At 44.1% G+C, this 19,365-nt stretch overlaps 1 protein-coding gene across 2 annotated transcripts in view; it reads left to right on the top strand.

Annotated features, from left to right (window-relative positions):
• braf (B-Raf proto-oncogene, serine/threonine kinase) overlaps window positions 1-19,365 on the top strand; it is a 117,586-nt gene that overhangs the window by 22,778 nt on the left and 75,443 nt on the right. For both annotated transcript variants that reach the window (XM_043708925.1, XM_043708924.1), the window contains exons 2-3: window positions 3,148-3,249; window positions 17,538-17,795. In XM_043708925.1, coding sequence (XP_043564860.1) covers window positions 3,148-3,249; window positions 17,538-17,795 — 360 coding nt within the window. The remainder of the gene's footprint in view (window positions 1-3,147; window positions 3,250-17,537; window positions 17,796-19,365) is intronic.

The raw sequence follows: 19,365 nt of genomic DNA, 5'->3' as shown, positions 1-19,365 counted from the left end.
ATAAGATGGTGCCAGGTCGCTGTTCGTCCACAAACCTACACAAGGGTCTCTGACAGGTTCTTGAACTTTTGTAGGAGGAATTATTTTAATCAGGAGAGGCAGTGGACATGAGGCGGGAATGTACCCTTCAGTCTCTCCCTCTCCCTCTCCCTCTCCCTCTCCCTCTCCCTCTCCCTCTCCCTCTCCCGTTTCACCTCAATATTTATCTGAACCTGTAACTTCTGTTCCAAAGATGGATTAGGATAGGGAGCTAGTCCATGTTTTCTGCTTGCAGTTATTTTCTAGTGACTTACTTTAAAAACTCATTGTTCATTGGCCGATCCAGCGTTTTTGCCTATCCCTACGTGCCCCTCAGAAGGTTTTGGTGAGCTGTCTTCTTGAACCACTGCAGTGCTGTGGGCTGACCCACAATGCCCTGAGGCAGGCAGTTTCAGGATTTTGACTCCGCGACAGTGAAGAAACGATTGTTGTGTTTCCAAGTCAGGATGATGTATGGTTTGGACGGGAATTTGAAGGTGGTCGTGTTCCCATGTATCTGCTGTTTTCGTCCTTCCCAGTGGAAGTGGTCATGGGTTTGGAAGGTGCTGTTTGAGGATCTTTGGTGAATGTCTGCAGTGCATCTTCCAGATAGTACACACTGCTGCTACTGAGTGTCAGTGGTGGAGGGAGTGGACGCTTGTTAATGCAGTTCCAATCAAGCGGGCAACTTTGTCCTGGATGGTGTCCAGCTTCTTGAGTGTTGCTGGAGCTCCATCCATCCAGGCAATTGGGGAGTATTCCATCACACCTCACACTTGATTTCTGCCCTATAGATGACAGACAGACTTTGGGGAGTCAGGAGGTGAGTTACTCGCTGGAGTATTCTTAACCTCTGACCTGCTCTTGTAGCCACAATACTTACCTGGTTAGATCAGTTCAGGTCAATGATAACCCCCAGGGTGTTGATGGTGAGGAATTTGCAAGTGGTAATGCCATTGAATGTCAAGGGACAATAGCTAACTTGCATCTTGTTGAAGGTAGTAATTGCTTGGTAATTATGTGGTTGTAAACGTTCTTTGCTACTTGTCAGCCCAAGCCTGGATATTGTCTCGATCTTGCATTTGGGCATGTGTGACTTCAATATCAGAGGAATCGCGAATGGTGCTGAACATTGGATAATCATCAGTGCATATCTCCATTTCTAACCTTATGATGGAGGGGAAGTCATTGATGAAGCAGCTGAGGATGATTTGGGCAAAGACACTATCCTGAGGAACTCCTGCAGTGATGTCATGGGGCTAAGATGATTGACGTTAAACAACCACAACCACAACCACCTTCCTTTAGATTACATTACAGTGTGGAAACAGGCCCTTCGGCCCAACAAGTCCACACCGAAGCGCAACCCACCCATACCCCTACATTTACCCCTTACCTAACACTACGGGCAATTTAGCATGGCCAATTCACCTGACCTGCACATCTTTGGACTGTGGGACGAAACCGGAGCACCCGGAGGAAACCCACACAGACACTGGGAGAACGTGCAAACTCCACACGGTCAGTCTCCTGAGGCGGGAATTGAACCCGGGTCTCTGGCGCTGTGAGGCAGCAGTGCTAGCCACTGTGCCGCCCACATACTTGGCCCCCTTCGTGGCCAAGTATGACTCCAAACACAGACAATATTTTCCCTGATTCTCATTGACTTCTATTTTGATAGGGCTGTTCAAGGCCAATCTCTGTCAAATGCAGCCTTGATGTCAAAGGCAGTCGCTCTCGCCTTAACTCTGGAAGTCCACCTGATAGCCAATGTCCTCTCACACAGAATAAGTGTAGTATTGAGCTCAACTTGAATTGAAATGTGATTGACCACACTGGGCTCACAGTTGAAGGGCTGTTCCATGGATAGGTACTAGAGGTTTACAGCTTTCCATACCTCAGCACTTTTTTAGGTGGAAAATGGAGTCAAGTGATTGCAAAAGTAGTGGCAAATAAGTTTCTACATGAAATAGCGCACTTTAAAATAAGCTCATAAAGGGAGATGTGTGCTTGACATGTATCAAGAGCAGGTATGTGTTTTAAGTGGGTCTGAAAGAACAGGAATAGATTCTGTTTAACCCCTGGAATCAGCTCCATCCTTGATTTTAGATTACAGCTGATCTGAATCTAATGCTATTTACCCAGCTTAATTCTAAACTGGCCTTGTGGCAGTGAAGTTGGTAACGTGACATATATTGCTTTTAAGTCAAGACAAGTCTTATGTCTTAAAAGCTTCTCCTTGCTCTGCTGGAGGCATGCCCAAAGCTATTCCACCGGGGAAATGCTTTTGAGGTTTAAAATTTGTACATCTGTGATACTTAGGCTCACGGTGATGTTTAATATAAAGTTTTAAATGCCACAATGTCCAGTTTGTACTTTTTCTTTTGCAGATGCAATTGAATGCAAACAAATTGTTCCAAGAAACCAGGTTTTCACATACTAAGTTATATATGGAGCCATTAACATAGTAAAGCACCCTAAACAGCTAATAATTGATACCAGGCCATAGAAGGAGATACGAGGGCAAGAGTCCAAAGGAGCATCGTAAAGGAAGAAAGAGGTAGACAGTGATGCTCCCTGTTCGAAGAGTAGTGTCTCGAGGAAAACTCCTCTTAAAGTTTACTGTTTATGGCTGTATTTTTTTTAAATGTGCAGTTCCTTCCAAAGTTTTCCCATGAATGGGCCTGTGTATGGTCTTTGATCCAGAAGCAGGCCAGCGCAGTACTTTTCAAGCTGCTGAAAATGCACAGTTCAGTGGGAGCATCGGTGGAGAAATGGGGAGGATTTTTTAGAATGTGGCGTCTTGGTTGTTGAAAGTGCAATTAAAATTGGGCTCTACAAGAAGCCAGAATTCTGAGAGTTCAGGGCTCGAGGAGGGCCGAAAGACATTGCAGGCATAGAGTATCATGTGTACACTTCACAATCGGAGTGTTACTGTGAGTGGTGACATTGATTCATAGGATTGGCATTCTTACGCAAGTAGAAAGGAAATGGTTGCAGACAGAACTTTGCATCCCCAAATGATGGCTATGCAGCAAGACTCATGGAACTTTTCTCCTCCTGTTTTCTCGCTGTTTTGAAACCCTTCTTGGTTTGTAGTAAAATGCTTCATATTGTCTATTTAACCAGGTCTGGAACATCAAGCAGATGATCAAGTTAACTCAGGAGCATATTGAAGCCCTGCTGGACAAGTTCGGGGGGGACCATAATCCACCCTCTATCTATCTGGAGGTGAGTGCAAATAATTACTAAATACCCTGTGACATTGGCTGTCGTTAGTTGGTGACTGATCTTTTTCTGGAAGATGCAAAAAAGGAACCGTTGCAAAAGAATTCTGTGCGATTCTCTTTCCTATTGGTGGACAGGTGAAGCTTGAGGGGACAAAGTTGGATGGTCAGTGTTGACATTGCCATTTATAATGTCAATGCATAAAGCTGACAATGATTAGTATTACTTACTGTACCATATTAACTGTGACTATGTAGTCACTGCCAAATGTGAATTAGTTCTTTAAATATATATCATTGGCTGGCGTATCTTTTAATCTAGCTTCAACCTGAGCCGTTTCACTAATTTTTTGTTTGGTTGTTTCCTTTTTCAGACTGACAAAATCCTTCTTAAACTCATTGTAAAACCACGTTATGTTTTCTCTTTTTCCCCCAAATGCTCCCTTGCCATCCGGTTATTAGCAAAGCCTGTCCCCTATTTGCTACCTTTGGCATTTTGATCTGCATACTTGCTTATCTATAAAACCATCTTGAATGCATGAAGCTGTTCCTCATAATATTGCCTCCTACACTCAGTCATCAGAAAAGTGATGGAAGGTCGTGTTGACAGTTCTATACACTGCCAGTCACTCACCATTAAATTACTCATTGATGCTCCATCTAAATTCCATTATAGCTTTGGCCCAAACATGGGCAATGCAGCTGAATTGAAGAGATGATTCCCTAGTCAGTTTGAAGTAACTGGTATCTCCAGTGACTGGAGTCCTGCGTTACACAGGAAGGAGGTTATGATTATTGGAGGCCAATTATGTCAACTCAGGACATTGTTGAAGTTATTTTGGAAAAACTGCAGCCATTGTTTACGGGCCCTGCTCCAAACTCCATTCCTTAGCAACTCCATTTCATCCTCTGTCTGGCAACAGGTTGAGATTATCAGTCTGTGTGCAATATTAGTGTCACATTTGATTCCAAGTAGAGCTGTTGACGACATTTGCACCATCTATTTCCACCTTCACAATGTTGCTCGCTTCCAGTGTGTGACCTTCTCCCATCTCAGCCTGAATACTGCTGATAGCTTCGTCCATGCCTTTACAACTTTCATATTCAATTTTACAAACACCTTTTATGGTGGTATAGTGGTAATGTCACTCAACTGATGGCCCAGACTAATATTTCTGGGGGCATGTGTTCAAATCCCAATGTGGCAGATGGTGTAATATGAATTTATTAAAAATCTGGTCTAATGGTAACCCTATAGCCATTGTTGAGTGGTGTAAGCACCCATCTGATTCACTGATGCCCTTTAAAGGACGGAAATCTCCTATCCATACCTTGGGGGTGGCATGGTGGCTCAGTGGTTAACACTGCTGCCTCTGAGCACCAGGGTCCCAAGTTCGATTCCAGCCTCGGGCGACTGTCTGTGTGGAGTTTGCACGTTCTCCCCGTGTCTGCGGGCTCCAGTTTCCTCCCACAGTCTAAAGATGTGCAGGTTAGATGAATTGGCCATGCTAAATTGCCCACAGTGCTAGGTGCATTATTCAGAGGGAAATGGGTCTGGGTGGGTTACCCTTCGGAGGGTTGGTGTGGACTGGTTGGGCTGAAGGGCCTGTTTCTACACTATAGGCAATCTAATCCAATCTAACTTGTGTATCCAGATCCACAGCAATGTGGTTGACTTCGAAATGTCTCCTGGGCAATAAATGCTGACTTAATCAGTGACATCGACATTGTATCAGTAAATTAAAAAAAAAATCATGCTTCTGAATTCTGCTCTGTCTAAAGACCATCCAAAACTCTGCTGCTCCTTAACTCCCAACAAATTCCTCCATCACTGTGTGTTAACTGACCTATATTGAATCCTGGTCAAGAAGCATCTTGATTTTAAACTATCCTTATTTTCAAATCCTGCATGGCCTCACCCGTCATTAATTCTAATTTCCATCCATTCTCCTCCAAGGTAACTGTGCTCATCCGTTCTGGCTTCTTGTACTTTTCCAATCACCCTTTCTCTACCATTGGTGATTGTATCTTCAGTTGCCCAGGCCCCATGTTTGAGAATTCCCTCTCGACATCTCTCTGCCTCTCTCTACCTAGCTTTACTATTTTAAAACAAGTCTTAAAAGCTTATCTTTTAGAAAAGACTTCTGATCACCTGACCATTGATATTTTTGTATCTTAGTGCTCTGTAAATTTTAAATTGTAGTTGAAGTCGTCAAGTTGGAGTCCTGGGCCCATGAGTTTTGCAGCCATTTCATCAATGACCTTCTGTCTGCAATAACAGCACAGTGGCCAGTATCCTGTCAGCAGGTCACCCTTTATTTACACGTGGAAAGTCCTTGATACTGCCTCCCTCAGGCATCTCTGAGTGAACAGAACCTTTTGATTCTCCTGTTTGTATCTGTCAGCCAGGGCTCCCTGAGTGGGGCTGTTAACCTGGTCCAATCAGGGAACTCCTATTCTGAGGTTACCTTGATGTTGTTACAGTCACTATATCCCTCCCCCTCTGAATCAGAGGATAGAGGTGGATTTGTTTTTTGTTGCTTCTCCTGGGTAATTTTAGCACCCGGTCAGGTCCCGCCAACTCTGCCTCTGATGTGGATGGAGTGTAACACACAGCTCACCTCTTGTGCCCGGAGGGTCTGGGAATAAATTCATTTTCTTCTTCAGGCAGCAAAGGCATCAAAGTGGCAACATCTAGCATGTCCATCTCCGATTCCAAGATAGTCTCAACAATTAGTTGAGGAACTGGGCACATTTTGATCCCACACTGATTGTGAGTTTGCAGCTCCTATATGGTCCATGTGCCTGTTCAGGACTGTTCTCGCGCTCTCTCTCTCTCTCGCGCTCTCTCTCTCTCTCGCGCTCTCTCACGCGCGCTCTCTCTCTCTCTCTCTCGCGCTCTCTCTCTCTCTCGCGCTCTCTCTCTCTCTCACATTGACTCACACACACACACCACTGACTCTCGCATGCGCTGACACACACTCGCTCTCACTCTCACACTCTGCCCAGACCATTGGATAATGGATGATACAGAGCTGTTCTTGTTTGTCATATACCATGTAGGACTTCAGGAAATACTCAAATTTCCTGCTAATAAATGGTCTATTATCTGTGACCAACACTTCCTGCAGTCTGTGTATTGTAAAAGATGTTCACAGCTTTGCTATCTTCATCCCCATGTTTGATGAATGAACTCTATTGAGTTCATTTGAATTTTGAGTGGGCATCCACAATGACTGAGAACATTGACTCGGTTAAAAGGACCTGCATAGTCGATGTGGAACTAAGTCCGGGATTTACCCAGCCATTCCCACAAATGTGGGGAGCTGCTGGTGGTGATTTGTGTACTTGGCACTCTGAGCACTGCCCCACCAATGTAGCTATGTCTGCATCCACCTCTGGCCACAAGGCATGACTTCTCGCCAACCTCTTCATTTTGGAAACCCCTGGGTGACCCTGATGGAGTTCAGCCAGTATCTGGTGGTGACCTTTGCTCAGGATCATCATTCTTGCTTCTCGTTATAATATGCCATCCTCGCCGTGATCTGGTCTCTCTAGGTCCTGAAAGGTTTCATTTCTGGTTGTGATGGCCCTTTGGTTCCTCCCATCACCACCAGCTGTTTCAGTTTTGCCAGGACTGGATCTTTCTGCATCCAAAACCTGATATTGTCAGCTGTGACTGGAAGGGTGTCCAGACAAGTTAAACTCCTTCAGACTTGTCCACCGGTGGTGTATCTGCCAGTGGGAGGCAGCTCAATACATCCATATTTGCTACATGCCCTCCTGGTTGATGTTCCAACTGTGAATTATATGTGCTTGGTATTAGAGCCCATAACTGATTTCAGCCTGAAACATTGGGTGGCACTGCCTTGTCCTCTTTAAGTAAACTTAGCAGGGTTTGTGCTCCATTATTATTACAAATTTACGTCTATAAAGGTATTGGTGGAACTCCTGCCTCCAAATATGACCATCAAACCTTCCTTCTCTATCTGGGCGTATTTCTGCTCTGCATTAATCAAAGTCTTGGATGCATACATATTGAGGCCTTTCTCTCCATTGGGCCACCTGTCAGCCAATACTACCCTAATGCCATACAGGGAGGCATTGCATGTCAGTACCAGATCTTAAGATTAGATTAGATTTCTTAGTGTGGAAACAGGCCCTTTGGCTCAACAAGTCCACACTGACCCTCCGAAGAGCAACCCACCCAGACCCGTTCCCCTACATTTACCCCTTCACCTAACACTATGGGCAATTTAATGTGGCCAATTCACCTAACCTGCACATATTTTTTGGATTGTGGGAGGAAACTGGAGCACCTGGAGGAAACCCACGCAGACACTGGGAGAATGTGCAAACTCCACACACATAGTTGCCTGAAGCAGGAATTGAACCTGGGTCCCTGGTGCTGTGAGGCAGTAGTGCTAACCACTGTGCCACCCATCTTGCTTGGGAACAGCTGTTTCTTCACTTGCCTGATGGTTATGGCCTAGCTACATGACCATTTGCAATGGTGCCAGGATGGAGGCCTGGTTATGTATGACCTTTCTGTAATAATTCACCAGCCGAAGGGGACGACCTAAGCTCTGGTACAGACATGGGATCACCCTCACGTTATATTCCAATGGGTGTAACCTGACCTTGTTGACTCGGTAGCACAAATCGGTCATTTGGTATGCCTGGAACATACATTTTTCCCTTCTAAGGCATACACCTGCTTGGGAGAAATGTCTAAGGACTATGTCCAAATTAGCTAAGTGTTCCTTATTGGTATTTCATGTTATTAGCATGTCATCTAGATAAGTGGCGATCTGAGGTAGACCTTGTAACACATTCTCCACTGTCCCCTGAAAAATTGCACGGGCTGATGATACCCCAAATGGCAGTTTCGTATATTGGTGCAAACCCTTATGGATATTAATTGTAGCATACGTTTGGAAATCCTTACCTAACCTCAATTACAGTTACAAGTACGTATGTCTCATGTCCAGCTTTATGAAGGAAACCACCCCTTGACTGCATTCAGACAGCCATTTTCTAATTAAAAATATATTTAGCCATTCAAGGTAAATCTTTCTCAACCAATTTCGACCTATTCATCTTGGGCCCGAACCTTTTGCCACAATCCTCGATAATTGAATGAGCTGCTTCTCATACGAGACTGGAACAGAAGTTGTACTATTAATCTATAGGGGTTCCTGGTACAGGCTCGCAGTCTGTCTGAGGTCTTACACGGACATAAGGGTTGGAGTCCAGAGGGAATTTTGTTAAAGACTGGTTCTACGATCTCTGATATAGCTGCACCTGTATCAAGCTCCATTTGAACTGGGTGACCATTTGATTGGTTCTGATTTGAATGTTGCAAAGTAACTTAACTGTTCCAAGCCGCATGTAGATTGACTTTCCAGGGTGTGCACTGTCTGAATACCGCTCTATGAGTTCTCTTACTCTGTTTAGGTGTAGTGGGATTCTTGCTGTCTCAGGTCTGCATACCAGCAGCAACTACAATGACTTGCTGGCCCAGATGCTGAAGAATCTTATAACCATTTGGCCGAGGCTTGGTTTGTTTTGGGGTTTTGCTGTGGGCTGACCTAGGATCCCTCTGTCCTGGATGAGACTATGCAATTGTCTTTACTCAAGTAGTGTTCTCCAAGCTCAGTAGAACTGGTGAGGGTGTTAGAATACCCTGTGATCCATGTACTCCACCTGCTGTATTTTCCAAATACAAAGCCAGTTGTCGTGCCTGTTTGAAATCCAGTTGGATTTCAGCTAATCGGTGCATGGTTACATCCTTAATCGAACTCTGAACCACTGAACTAACTCCACAGAGGTGTGTGCCCCATCACCAAGTCACCCTTTACTTGTACGTGGAAAGATCTTGATACTGGTCCAGCTCCCTCAGAGCCAGGTCTCCGAGTGAACAAGATTTCTGACAATCCTGTTTTTTTTCTTGTCTTACTCCTGTTTGGTTTTTTTTACTCCTGTTCTTTTTTTCTTTTTTTTTTGACACTCTTGTCTTTTTGTTTTCCCTTTTTTTTTAAAACCCCCACACTACTGCCTAACTATGGTAGTGCTTATTTTTTCCTCAGCACCCATGTTGTGTCTGCAGGTGTGACAATCCTGTTTATATCTGTCAGCCAGGGCTCCCTGATTGAGGCTGTTAACCTGCTTCAATCAGGGATCTCATATTCTGAGGTTCACCTGGCTGACCCCGTTACAATCACCATGCTGTACGTTCTAAGATCCGAAGTAGGGATGTTCCCTGATGACTGCACAATGTTCAGTACCATTCGCTACTCCTCAGATACTGAAGCAGCCCTTGTCTATATCCAAACAATCTTCCGGCTTGAGCTAAGAGTTTGTACACACAAGATCCAGAAAATTACAACTCCAGCAAGAGAGAATCTAGCTACCTTCGATTTATATTCAGTGATACATCTTCAGAATCACCCACTAATATCGCCTCAGTGATTACCGTTAACGAAGACCTGAATGGGGTCTACCACAGAAATATTTGGGCTACAGGAGCAAGCCAAATACTGGGAATGATACAGTGGACAATTCACTCCCTGGGGCATTTTCATCTGTATTGTCCAAGTCAGCGATGTGGTGGCATATTCACAAATTGTCTGAATATGTGCCTGGGTCCAACACCACTCGACCCTGCACAAAGCAACCAGCTTGAACAGCAACCATCTATGGCTTAAACTTCCTGCACCTTGGCACACAATGAGCATTGTTCTCAAGGTGCAATGCAGCCACCAGGGACACATAGACAGCGCCTTTCAAACCTGTGACTTCCCTTCTCTGGAAGGACAAGGGCAGCATACAGGGGTGAACGTCACCAGCTGCACCTCTGAGCACCTAACACCTGCATGCCGAGGTCTCCGAGCCGCACTTCATCCTTGATTCGGAAATAGGTTGCCTTTCCCTTCTCTGTCGCTGGGTCCCTCTGCAATCACCTCCTTAACTGCAGTGTGGTTATCCCCTGCATCAGCCAAACTGCAGGTATTCAGGCAGCTGGCTCACCAGGCACCATCCCCTTGCTGAATGTAAATAGATCAGGCAATAAATGCCAGTTGAGCCAGCGATGCCAACATCCCAAGAACAATTAAATGAATCATGTGGAGGATGTTCTTTGATTGCCTTTGAGAGATGGATAGATGTGTTTTTTTATGATTGAATTCAAAGTTGAGCATTTTAGGAGGTGAAAGTATATTTTCTTCAACTCCACACCCTTTTTACTTGTTTCATTCATAAACGTGCGAACATTTGCACAGGGTTTGATGACAACTGAAATTAGAAATTTGACTAAGTGGCTATGCATGTAGACTGAGCTTAATTCACACGGCTTGTTGCCTTTCCTTGCTTGGCTCAGACAATAGAAAGGCCTAAACTAGGTTTCAGGGCTGCGAGGTCCCCAGGTGTCCTGGGCCGGCGAGCTGGGGGTTCCCCAGGCGTCCCGGGAAGGCGGGCCGGGAGTTCCCCGGACAGTTTGGGAGTCTGGCCTGTGAACATTCCTGATGAAGAGCTTCTGCCCGAAACGTTGATTCTCCTGCTTCTCTGATGCTGGCTAACTGGCTGTGCTTTTCCATCACCACACTTTTTGACTGTGAATATTCCCTTTGACTTTGAGCTCCTCTATTTCGTGAATGGATGAAAATATTCTGATGCTGTTTTGAAACACTTGCACATGCCCCACCGAACAGATTTCTCCCTCTAACTGAAGTGCCAATCCCAGCACTGAGTTCTTCACACACTGGATTGCTGTTTACCCTGTTGTCTTTGCTTTGCTGTCTGAATCCAGTTACCCAGGTATTACATTCCTTCCATCTGACATTCTTTCTAACAGAGCTGTTTTGTTGATGGCTAATTCCCACCTTTGTATAATCTCCATCCAGACCCACCTATGTCTTTTGACTGTCATTCCCAACCCGGTTCCCTCATTTCTTGTTTGCTGTCCCCTCTTTGCTCCAGGGCACTGCTGTACAGAGCCATATTGTTGGGCATTGTGTAGGAATACTGGTCTCCATGTGCTAGACAACTCACACTGTCAATGGACCTTTTGGCCACTAACAATCTGAGAGAAGTACAATTTTTTTAAAAAAACTACCGAGGAGGAAAGTGCTGCCTGTGGCTCAGTTTTCTTTCCAATTGCAGGACTAGAGTGATGACTTTGGTTCACCTGTTGTATCTTGGCTGCATGAGCGCTCAATTCTCTCTGTTTATTGGGATGCTTTGAGCACTCTGATGTGTTGAGATTCACGTTCTCACCACTGATAAAATACGATTGACCTGACTTTGCTGTGACCAATAGAAATATAGTTGCATTAGGTTGTTTCTTTGTTATGAGGGGGAAGTTTAGTCTCTTATGTGGGCCGTTCGTTGCCAGATTTCTGTAACTGTGTGTCTGCGTGCATGTTGATTCCAAGTACTCGGTGTGGGATGAAAGTTAAAAATCTCACAACACCAGGTTATAGTCCAACAGGTTTAATTGGAAGCACACTAGCTTTCGGAGCGACGCTCCTTCATCAGGTGGTTGTGAAGGACACAATTGTAAGACACACAATTTATAGCAAACATTTACAGTGTGATGTAACTGAAATTATACATTGAAAAATACCTTAGTTGTTTGTTAAGTCTCTCATCTGTTAGAATGACCATGTTAGTTTCACTTCTTTCATATGTAAATCACAAAATGTTTTTTAACAGTTACATTCTCAGGGTAACTGTAACAATTGATGTCAGCGCAGGTAAGATGCTGAGATGTTAAAGGTGTTGGCCTCCTGTGTTCCCTCTCTGCTTTTCAGCCTTTGTTGTACTAATCCCCATGCTGTCAGAGATGAAGAAAGAGCAGCAAATTTTCATTGTTGCTTTTTTTTTTTTGCAGCTTAACTCGCTCAAAGTAGCAATGCTGGTTAATGAGGTTTTTTTTCTTCTTAAAAAAGAAAAGCAAATCTTGAGCTTAATTTCCAGAGGCATCGCAGGGAAGGTTTGTTAAACATATATAAAGATCACTGTGCTTGGTTCCAGTCTTCATATTATCAACTGGCTATAGAGGCAATGGAGAACATAGGAACTTGGAGCAGGAGCAGGCCACTCGGCCCTTCGAGCCTTTTCCACCATTCAACATGATCATGGTTGATTCTCTATTTCCCTTTTCTCCCCATATCCCTTGATGCTTTAGCATCTAAAATGTACCTGTGTCTTTCTTGTGTGCATTCAGTGATTTCATAGCCTTCTATGGTCGAGAATTCCACCCTTGGAGTGAAAAGAATTTTCCTCCTCTCAGTCCTAAATGGTCTGCCCCATATTTCAAAGAACATTACAGTGCAGGTGCAGGAACAGGAACAGGCCCTTCAGCCCTCCAAGCCTGTGCTGATCCAGATCCTCTATCTAAACCTGTCGCCTATTTCCTAAAGGTCTGTATCCCTCCGCTCCCTGCCCATTCATGGATCTGTCTAGATACATCTTAAACATCATTCCCACCCCTACCACCTCCGCTGACAACACATTCCAGGCACCCACCACCTTCTTCGTGAAGAACTTTCCCCCTATATCTCCCCTAAACTTTTCCCTTCTTAATTTGAACTCATGACCCCCTAGCAATTAAGTCCTCCACTCTGGGAAAAAGTTTCTTGCTATCCACCCCTGTCTACACCCCTCATGATTTTGTAGGCCTCAATCAGGTCCATCTCAACCTCCCTCTTTCTAATGAAAACAATCCTCATCCACTCAACCTCTCTTCATAGCTAGCACCCTCCATACTAGGCAACATCCTGGTGAACCTCCTTTGCACCCTCTCCAAAGCATCCACATCCTTTTGGTAATATGGTCATTTCCTGTTACTGTGTCCTTTGTTTCTTGATTCCCCAATCGGGGAAAATTGTTCTCCCTGTGTGTTGTCTCTCCGGCTCGGATGGCATTTTGAACATTTCAGTTGGATCTCGTTCTTCTCTCAACCCTAATGAATGCAGACCCAGTCGAACCAGTCTGCCATCTTTGGTGTCATTGTATTGATCCTCCATTGCACTCCCTTCAATACAAATCGTCAGCAATTTAAATCATAGAATCCCTACAGCATGGAACCAGGCCATTCAGCCTATTGGGTTCATACTGACCCACCAAAGAGCATCCCACCCAGACTTACTGCAACCCTGCATTCCCTATGCCTGATCTATATAGCCTGCACATCCTTGAACACTATGGGCAATTTAGCATGGTAAATCCATCTAACCTGCGCATCCTTGGACTGTGGGAGGAAACCAGAGCACCCGCACAGACACTGAGAGAATGTTTGTGTGGAGTTTGTACAATCATCTGAGGCTGGACTCGAACCTGGGACCCGGCACTGTGAGGCAGCAGTGCTAACTACTGAGTCATGTGCTGCCCTTTTTCCCAGTATATCCTTTTCTAAGTAGGTAAAGATTGTATGTAATTCTCTAGGTCTGGCCAATGTGTAACTATAGTCAGACATCTTTACTTCTGAACTGAAATCCTCTTGCAAGGTGCAAGAAGCATTCATGAGAATTATATCTGAACTGAGAGGTTGCATCTTGAGGCTACACTGAGGCTCTTTTCTCCAAAAGAGAAAAGGTTCTACAGCTATTCTGTTTGGGGATATAGTTAGATAGATGTGAAAGAAATGTTTCCATTTTTGTGGAGACCAAAATTAGGGGTCATAAAGAAAAGATATTAATGTTTCCATTAGTTGAAGTGTCAATAACAAGGGGCATAATTGTAAAATAAAAGGCAGAAGTTTTTGAGGGGATTTGAGGGAAACGTCTTTCAACCAGAGGGTAGTGTGGCTGTGAAACACACCGACTGTGGTAGTATTTGAGGCGAGAAACGTACTTGGACGAGCACTTGAAGTATCATAACATTCAAGGCCGTGGGCCTAGTGTGGGAAAGTGGTACAGACTAAAGGACTTCTTCTCTTCTGTATAATTCCACAATTCTAATAGAGAGTTTAGTGGGAACCAGTTCCTCAAAGAGTTGTTGCAATGTGGATCTCACAACCGTAGGCAGTAGTTGAGGCATTTAAGGGGAAGCTAGATAGTTGCATGAGAGAGAAAGGAATAGGGGCTTTTGTTGATTGGGCTAAGAAAACAGGGCTGTGAGAATGCTCCAATGGGGCAGAAGCACTGATATACTCCTGTTAAGATAAAGGATTTATTTCATAACATCGAACCACAGTGAGTTAAGAGTTGATATTGAAATCTATTCATGGCTGCTCACCAGTCCGATATCCTCCTCAACCTCAAAGAGTATAAAATACAAAGGAATGGCATTTGTATATCCATTGTACGTTCAGACTACTGGATTCAGCTTTGACCCATCTCGGGATGTTATATCAACCCTGAGGAGCTCTTTGTGGCACTGTGATAATGTCATAAAATCATACAGTGCAGAAGAGGCTCTTTGGCGCATTAAGTCTGTACCGTAAAAAATATATTGCTCCCTACACCAGTCCCACTTTCTGGCACTAATCCTATTGCCTTGAATATTATGACACTCCAAGTGCCCATCCAAGTATTTCTTTAAAGGGTATCAGGTTTCCTGACTCAACTGCCCTCCCCGAGGCAATGCCTTCCAGACCCCCACCACGCTGTGAGAAAGGTTTTTGTCTGAACCTCCTGTCTCCCACTTCTAAAGTTGTGCCTCCTTGTTATTAACCCTTCCACCAAGGGGAAAAGCTGCTTGCTATGCATCCTGTCCATGCCTCTCATAATCTTACACACCTCAATCTGCATCCCCCCAACCTCGCAACCTTCCCTACTCCGATGAAAGCAGCCCAAGCTATCCAGCTTCTTTTCGGAGCTGAAATGCTCAAACCCAGACAGCATCCTGGTGAATCTTCTCTGTAACCCCTCCAATGGAATCACATCCATATTGTTATGTTCTGATCTCTGAGCCAGAGGTCCAAGTGCCTCCTGTTCCAAAGGTGTTAAATCGCACAACTTGAATTGGTTGATTTAAAAAATATCTATAGTGACCTTGAAATGAATATAGAACTGATTCCCTTGAATTTGATACCAGTGTTTAAATGGGTTAAATAATAAGACGTTAGGCTGCAATTGTAGCTGGAGGAACTCAAGCAGGTCTGGCAGCATCTATCAAATCCCAGTGACTTCTCTTCAGAACTGACTGGGGCTGGAAAACGATGGGTTTTACTTCTATTAACAATGTGAACAGAGGAGTGAGTGGAACAAGTAGTGAGGATACCAAGAGTAAAAGACAGATCTGGGTTCAAGTAATGAAGAAGACATTTGGTACACTTGCCTTCATTGCTTACAGGAGTTGGGAGGTCATGTTGCAGGTCATTGGTTAGACCACTTTTGGAATATTGCTCTCCCTGCTATAGGAAAAATGTTATTAAACTGGAAAGGGTTCAGAAAAGATTTACAAGCATGTTGCGAGGGTTGGAGGATTTGAGCTATAGGGAGAGGTTGAATCGGCTGGGGCTGTTTTCCCTGGAGCATTGAAGGTTGAGGGGTGACCTTATAGAGGTTTATAAAGTCATGAGGGGCATGGATAGGATAAATAGACAAGGTCTTTTCCCTGGGACGGGGGAGAACAAAACTAGAGGGCGTAGGTTTAGGATGAGAGGAGAAAGATTTAAACGGACTTGAGAGGCAACTTTTTCATGCAGTGGGTGGTGTGTCTATGAAATAAGCTGTCGAAGGAAGTAGTGGAGTTGGGTAAAATTACAACATTTTAAAAGCATCTGGATGGGTATATGAATAGGAAGGGTTTAGAGAGATATGGGCCACATGCTGGCAAATGGGACTAGATTAATTTAGGATATTAAGTTGGCATGACGAGTTAGACTGCAGGCACTATTTCTGTGCTGTACAACTCTATACCTCTTTGACTCTAATCCCACCTGTTCCAGAGGTGTGTAATAACATCTCTGAACAGTTTGATTTGACCATATCTAACAAAATAGGATTGGAACTTGTGACCTTCAGATTGATAGTCCAGTACCATAGCTACCCATCTACCATGTCTAACTGTTGAGATGCTTGACGTATTTTTAAAAAAGCTCTATCGGGTCAGGATCGGGACTGATTGATTGAGCTGGAGCCAGTTGCTTGTCTGAGTGGCAGCATAATCACTATTGTCAGCTTAACACTGTCACCCAAAGTTAAAGTTATCCTCATTTTTAAAAAAATATCAAATAATTCTGCAGAGAATGTCATATGTGTCTGTGTATGAGATGTGGTGGTGGTGTTGTACAAATAGAGACTTTTAACATTTGTACATGGGATGTGAATTTCACTGACTAGCATTTATTGTCCTTTAATCGCTCTTGAGCATTGAATGTTGAATAATTGTAATGCTTTGCATGTTATTTGGTAATTCATGGTTTTGATAATTTAGGAGATTAGATTAAATTAGATTAAATTCCCTACAGTGTGGAAACAGGCCCTTCGGCCCAACCAGTCCACACCGACCCTCCAAAGAGTAACCCACCCAGACCCATTTCCCTCTGATTAATTGACCTAACACTATGGGGCAAGTTTACAAATCTGATGTGTTTCCCTGAAATCTGTCTTTGTCTCTCTCTGTCTCTCTCACACCCCCCAACATATTCCGCCTTTCCTCCCTGTTAAATAAATGAGGAGAAACTGGTTTGATGAACAAGAAAGTCATTAACCAGAGACCTCAGACATACGTTAGTCGGCAAAAGGTTTTTGTTATATGCAGAGTGTTATGATCTGCAATGTAAAACCTGATAGTGTGGTGGAAGCAGATGCAGTGATAACTCTCTAATGAGAGTGGGATTAGTACTTGAAGGGGAGACGTATGCAGGGCTATAGTGAAGACCAAGAAGGCTGGACTCATTGTGTAGCTTTCTCAAAGGCATGATAAACTGAATGAGCTGCTGTTACATGATTCACAGCTTAGTTAATTAGCTTTGGGGTTAAGTGGCACTAAGCGTGTTTCGGACAATTTGCACAGTTTAACGTGTTTGTAGGAGGCCTTCAAAATGATGCTTTATATCCAGTATATTATACACTGTTAAAAATCTACATGTCATCAACTGAAATGTATTGGGATGTAAATTATTTTAAATGATTAATTTCAGTTTAGCTTTGCTGAGCTGTTAAGAGGAATAGGATTACAGGGAAAAGGTAGGTGAATAGAATGAAGTAAATTGTTCATTTGGAAACCTGGCGCAGACTCGATATGCTGCACCTTCCACGCATGAGTACTTCTGTGATTGGGGAACATTTGCTAAAAATGCCCACCACGTCTCCATGTTAAGTAGCTTGTATTCTTTTCCAGGCTTACGAAGAATACACGAGCAAGCTGGATGCCCTGCAACAGCGTGAACAGCAATTGTTGGAGTCCATGGGGAATGGCACAGAGTTCCCAAACAGTAATCCCAGCCTGGCGGAGCTGATGGAACCCTGCACCCACCTCACTGTCACTCAGAATTGTCCGAGCCTATTACAGAACCCAAGCGACAGTTTGAGGGCCAACCCCAAATCTCCTCAGAAACCTATTGTTCGAGTCTTCCTGCCCAACAAACAGAGGACTGTGGTGAGTAAAAACAGTGAAGGGGGTGACATGAGATTCTGAGGAACAACTGCAGGGTAAGTTCATGAAGACTGGAAAACTAGAAGGTAATTTGTATTGTGGACCTGTGTGGACATAATACAAATATGTTTCCTTAACACCACCTACCTGCACCCACTATCATACCTAACCACTTGGAGCTCTTTCTTAAAAGTTGATTCTTTTTATTAATTTGGTTTTAACATCTCCATGTGCCCCTAGTGTTCCATCATTCGTCTGCCTGATTTACACGATTAAATGGGACCCCTTCACAATATTAATTGTGTCCACTGTGCCCCACTAAATGTGTCCACTATCCTGTGTCCTGCTACTAATGGTGTTTTCTTGTTCATCTACTCAGTGTACCCCACATAGAGGTTTGCTGAACCAAACCAGTGCTCAAATCAAATCAAACTGATTGGATTCCTGAGTTCCAATTTTGCTTATGATTACTCTCCTTTAATTTCCACACACTTTGAACTAACATTTTTTAAAAAGATCTGTAGATCAGGTTGATAAGTCTGTAAGTTAGCTCACTGAGCTGGAAGGTTTGTTTTCAGACGTTTTGTCACCGTGACTAGGTAACATCATCAGTGAGAGTCTCCGGTGAAGAGGGGGTGGCATGTCCCGCCTCTCTATTTATAGGTCTTGGTTTCTTCAGGTGGGTGATGTCATTTCCAGTTCTTTTTTCTTTCAAGGGGAGGTAGGTGGGGTCTAAATCGATGTGTTTTTTGACAGAGTTCTGGTTAGAATGCCAGGCCTCCAGAAATTCTCATGTCTGTCTTTGTTTTGCCTGTCCTAGGATGTGTGTGTTGTCCCAGTCAAAGTGGCGTCCTGCTTTGTCTGTGTGTTTGGAAACTAGTGATAGTGGGTTGTGTCTTTTTGGTGGCTAGTTGGTGTTCATGTATCCTGGTGGGAAGAAATTATCACTGGTTTCCATACATACAGACAAAGCAGGAAGTCACTTTGACTGGGACAACACACATCCTAGGACAGGCAAAACAAAGACACACATGAGAATTCCTAGAGGCCTGGCATTCTAACCAGAACTCCGTCAATAAATGCATCAATTTAGACCCCACCTACCTTCTCTTGGGGAAAAAAAAGTAACCGGAAATGACATCACCCACCTGAAGAAATCAAGACCTTTAAATAGAGAGGCGGGACATAGCTCCCGCACTTCAGCGGAGACTCTCACAGATGATGTGGTGACGAAATGTCCGAAAACAAACCTTCCAGCTTAGTGAACTAACTTACATCCAGACTTTGTGTGATACATATATTTGTGTTTAAGTCTTGACCTATTTGCTGGTTGAATTCAAGGCTTTATTCTTTCCTAATAAAATGATACCGCCAGACATCGCGACAGCTGCCCTTCCTCTTCACATCCCACATTGCCCCAGTGCCGAGTATCTCAGTGGGGGAGGAGATCAAGTTTGGCCGGTGGCGGCGGGGGAGGGGGGGGGAGGAGATGCGGGGAGAGGAGATCACATTTGGAGGTGGTGGGGAAATCTGGCTTTTGGGAGTTGCAGGGTGGAGGGTGTGAAATCAGGTT

This window comes from Chiloscyllium plagiosum, chromosome 19, assembly GCF_004010195.1.
Source record: "Chiloscyllium plagiosum isolate BGI_BamShark_2017 chromosome 19, ASM401019v2, whole genome shotgun sequence".
Classification (NCBI taxonomy): Eukaryota; Metazoa; Chordata; class Chondrichthyes; order Orectolobiformes; family Hemiscylliidae; genus Chiloscyllium; species Chiloscyllium plagiosum.
Note: the sequence above shows the minus strand (reverse complement) of the source record. Positions and strands in the feature narration are given on the sequence as shown.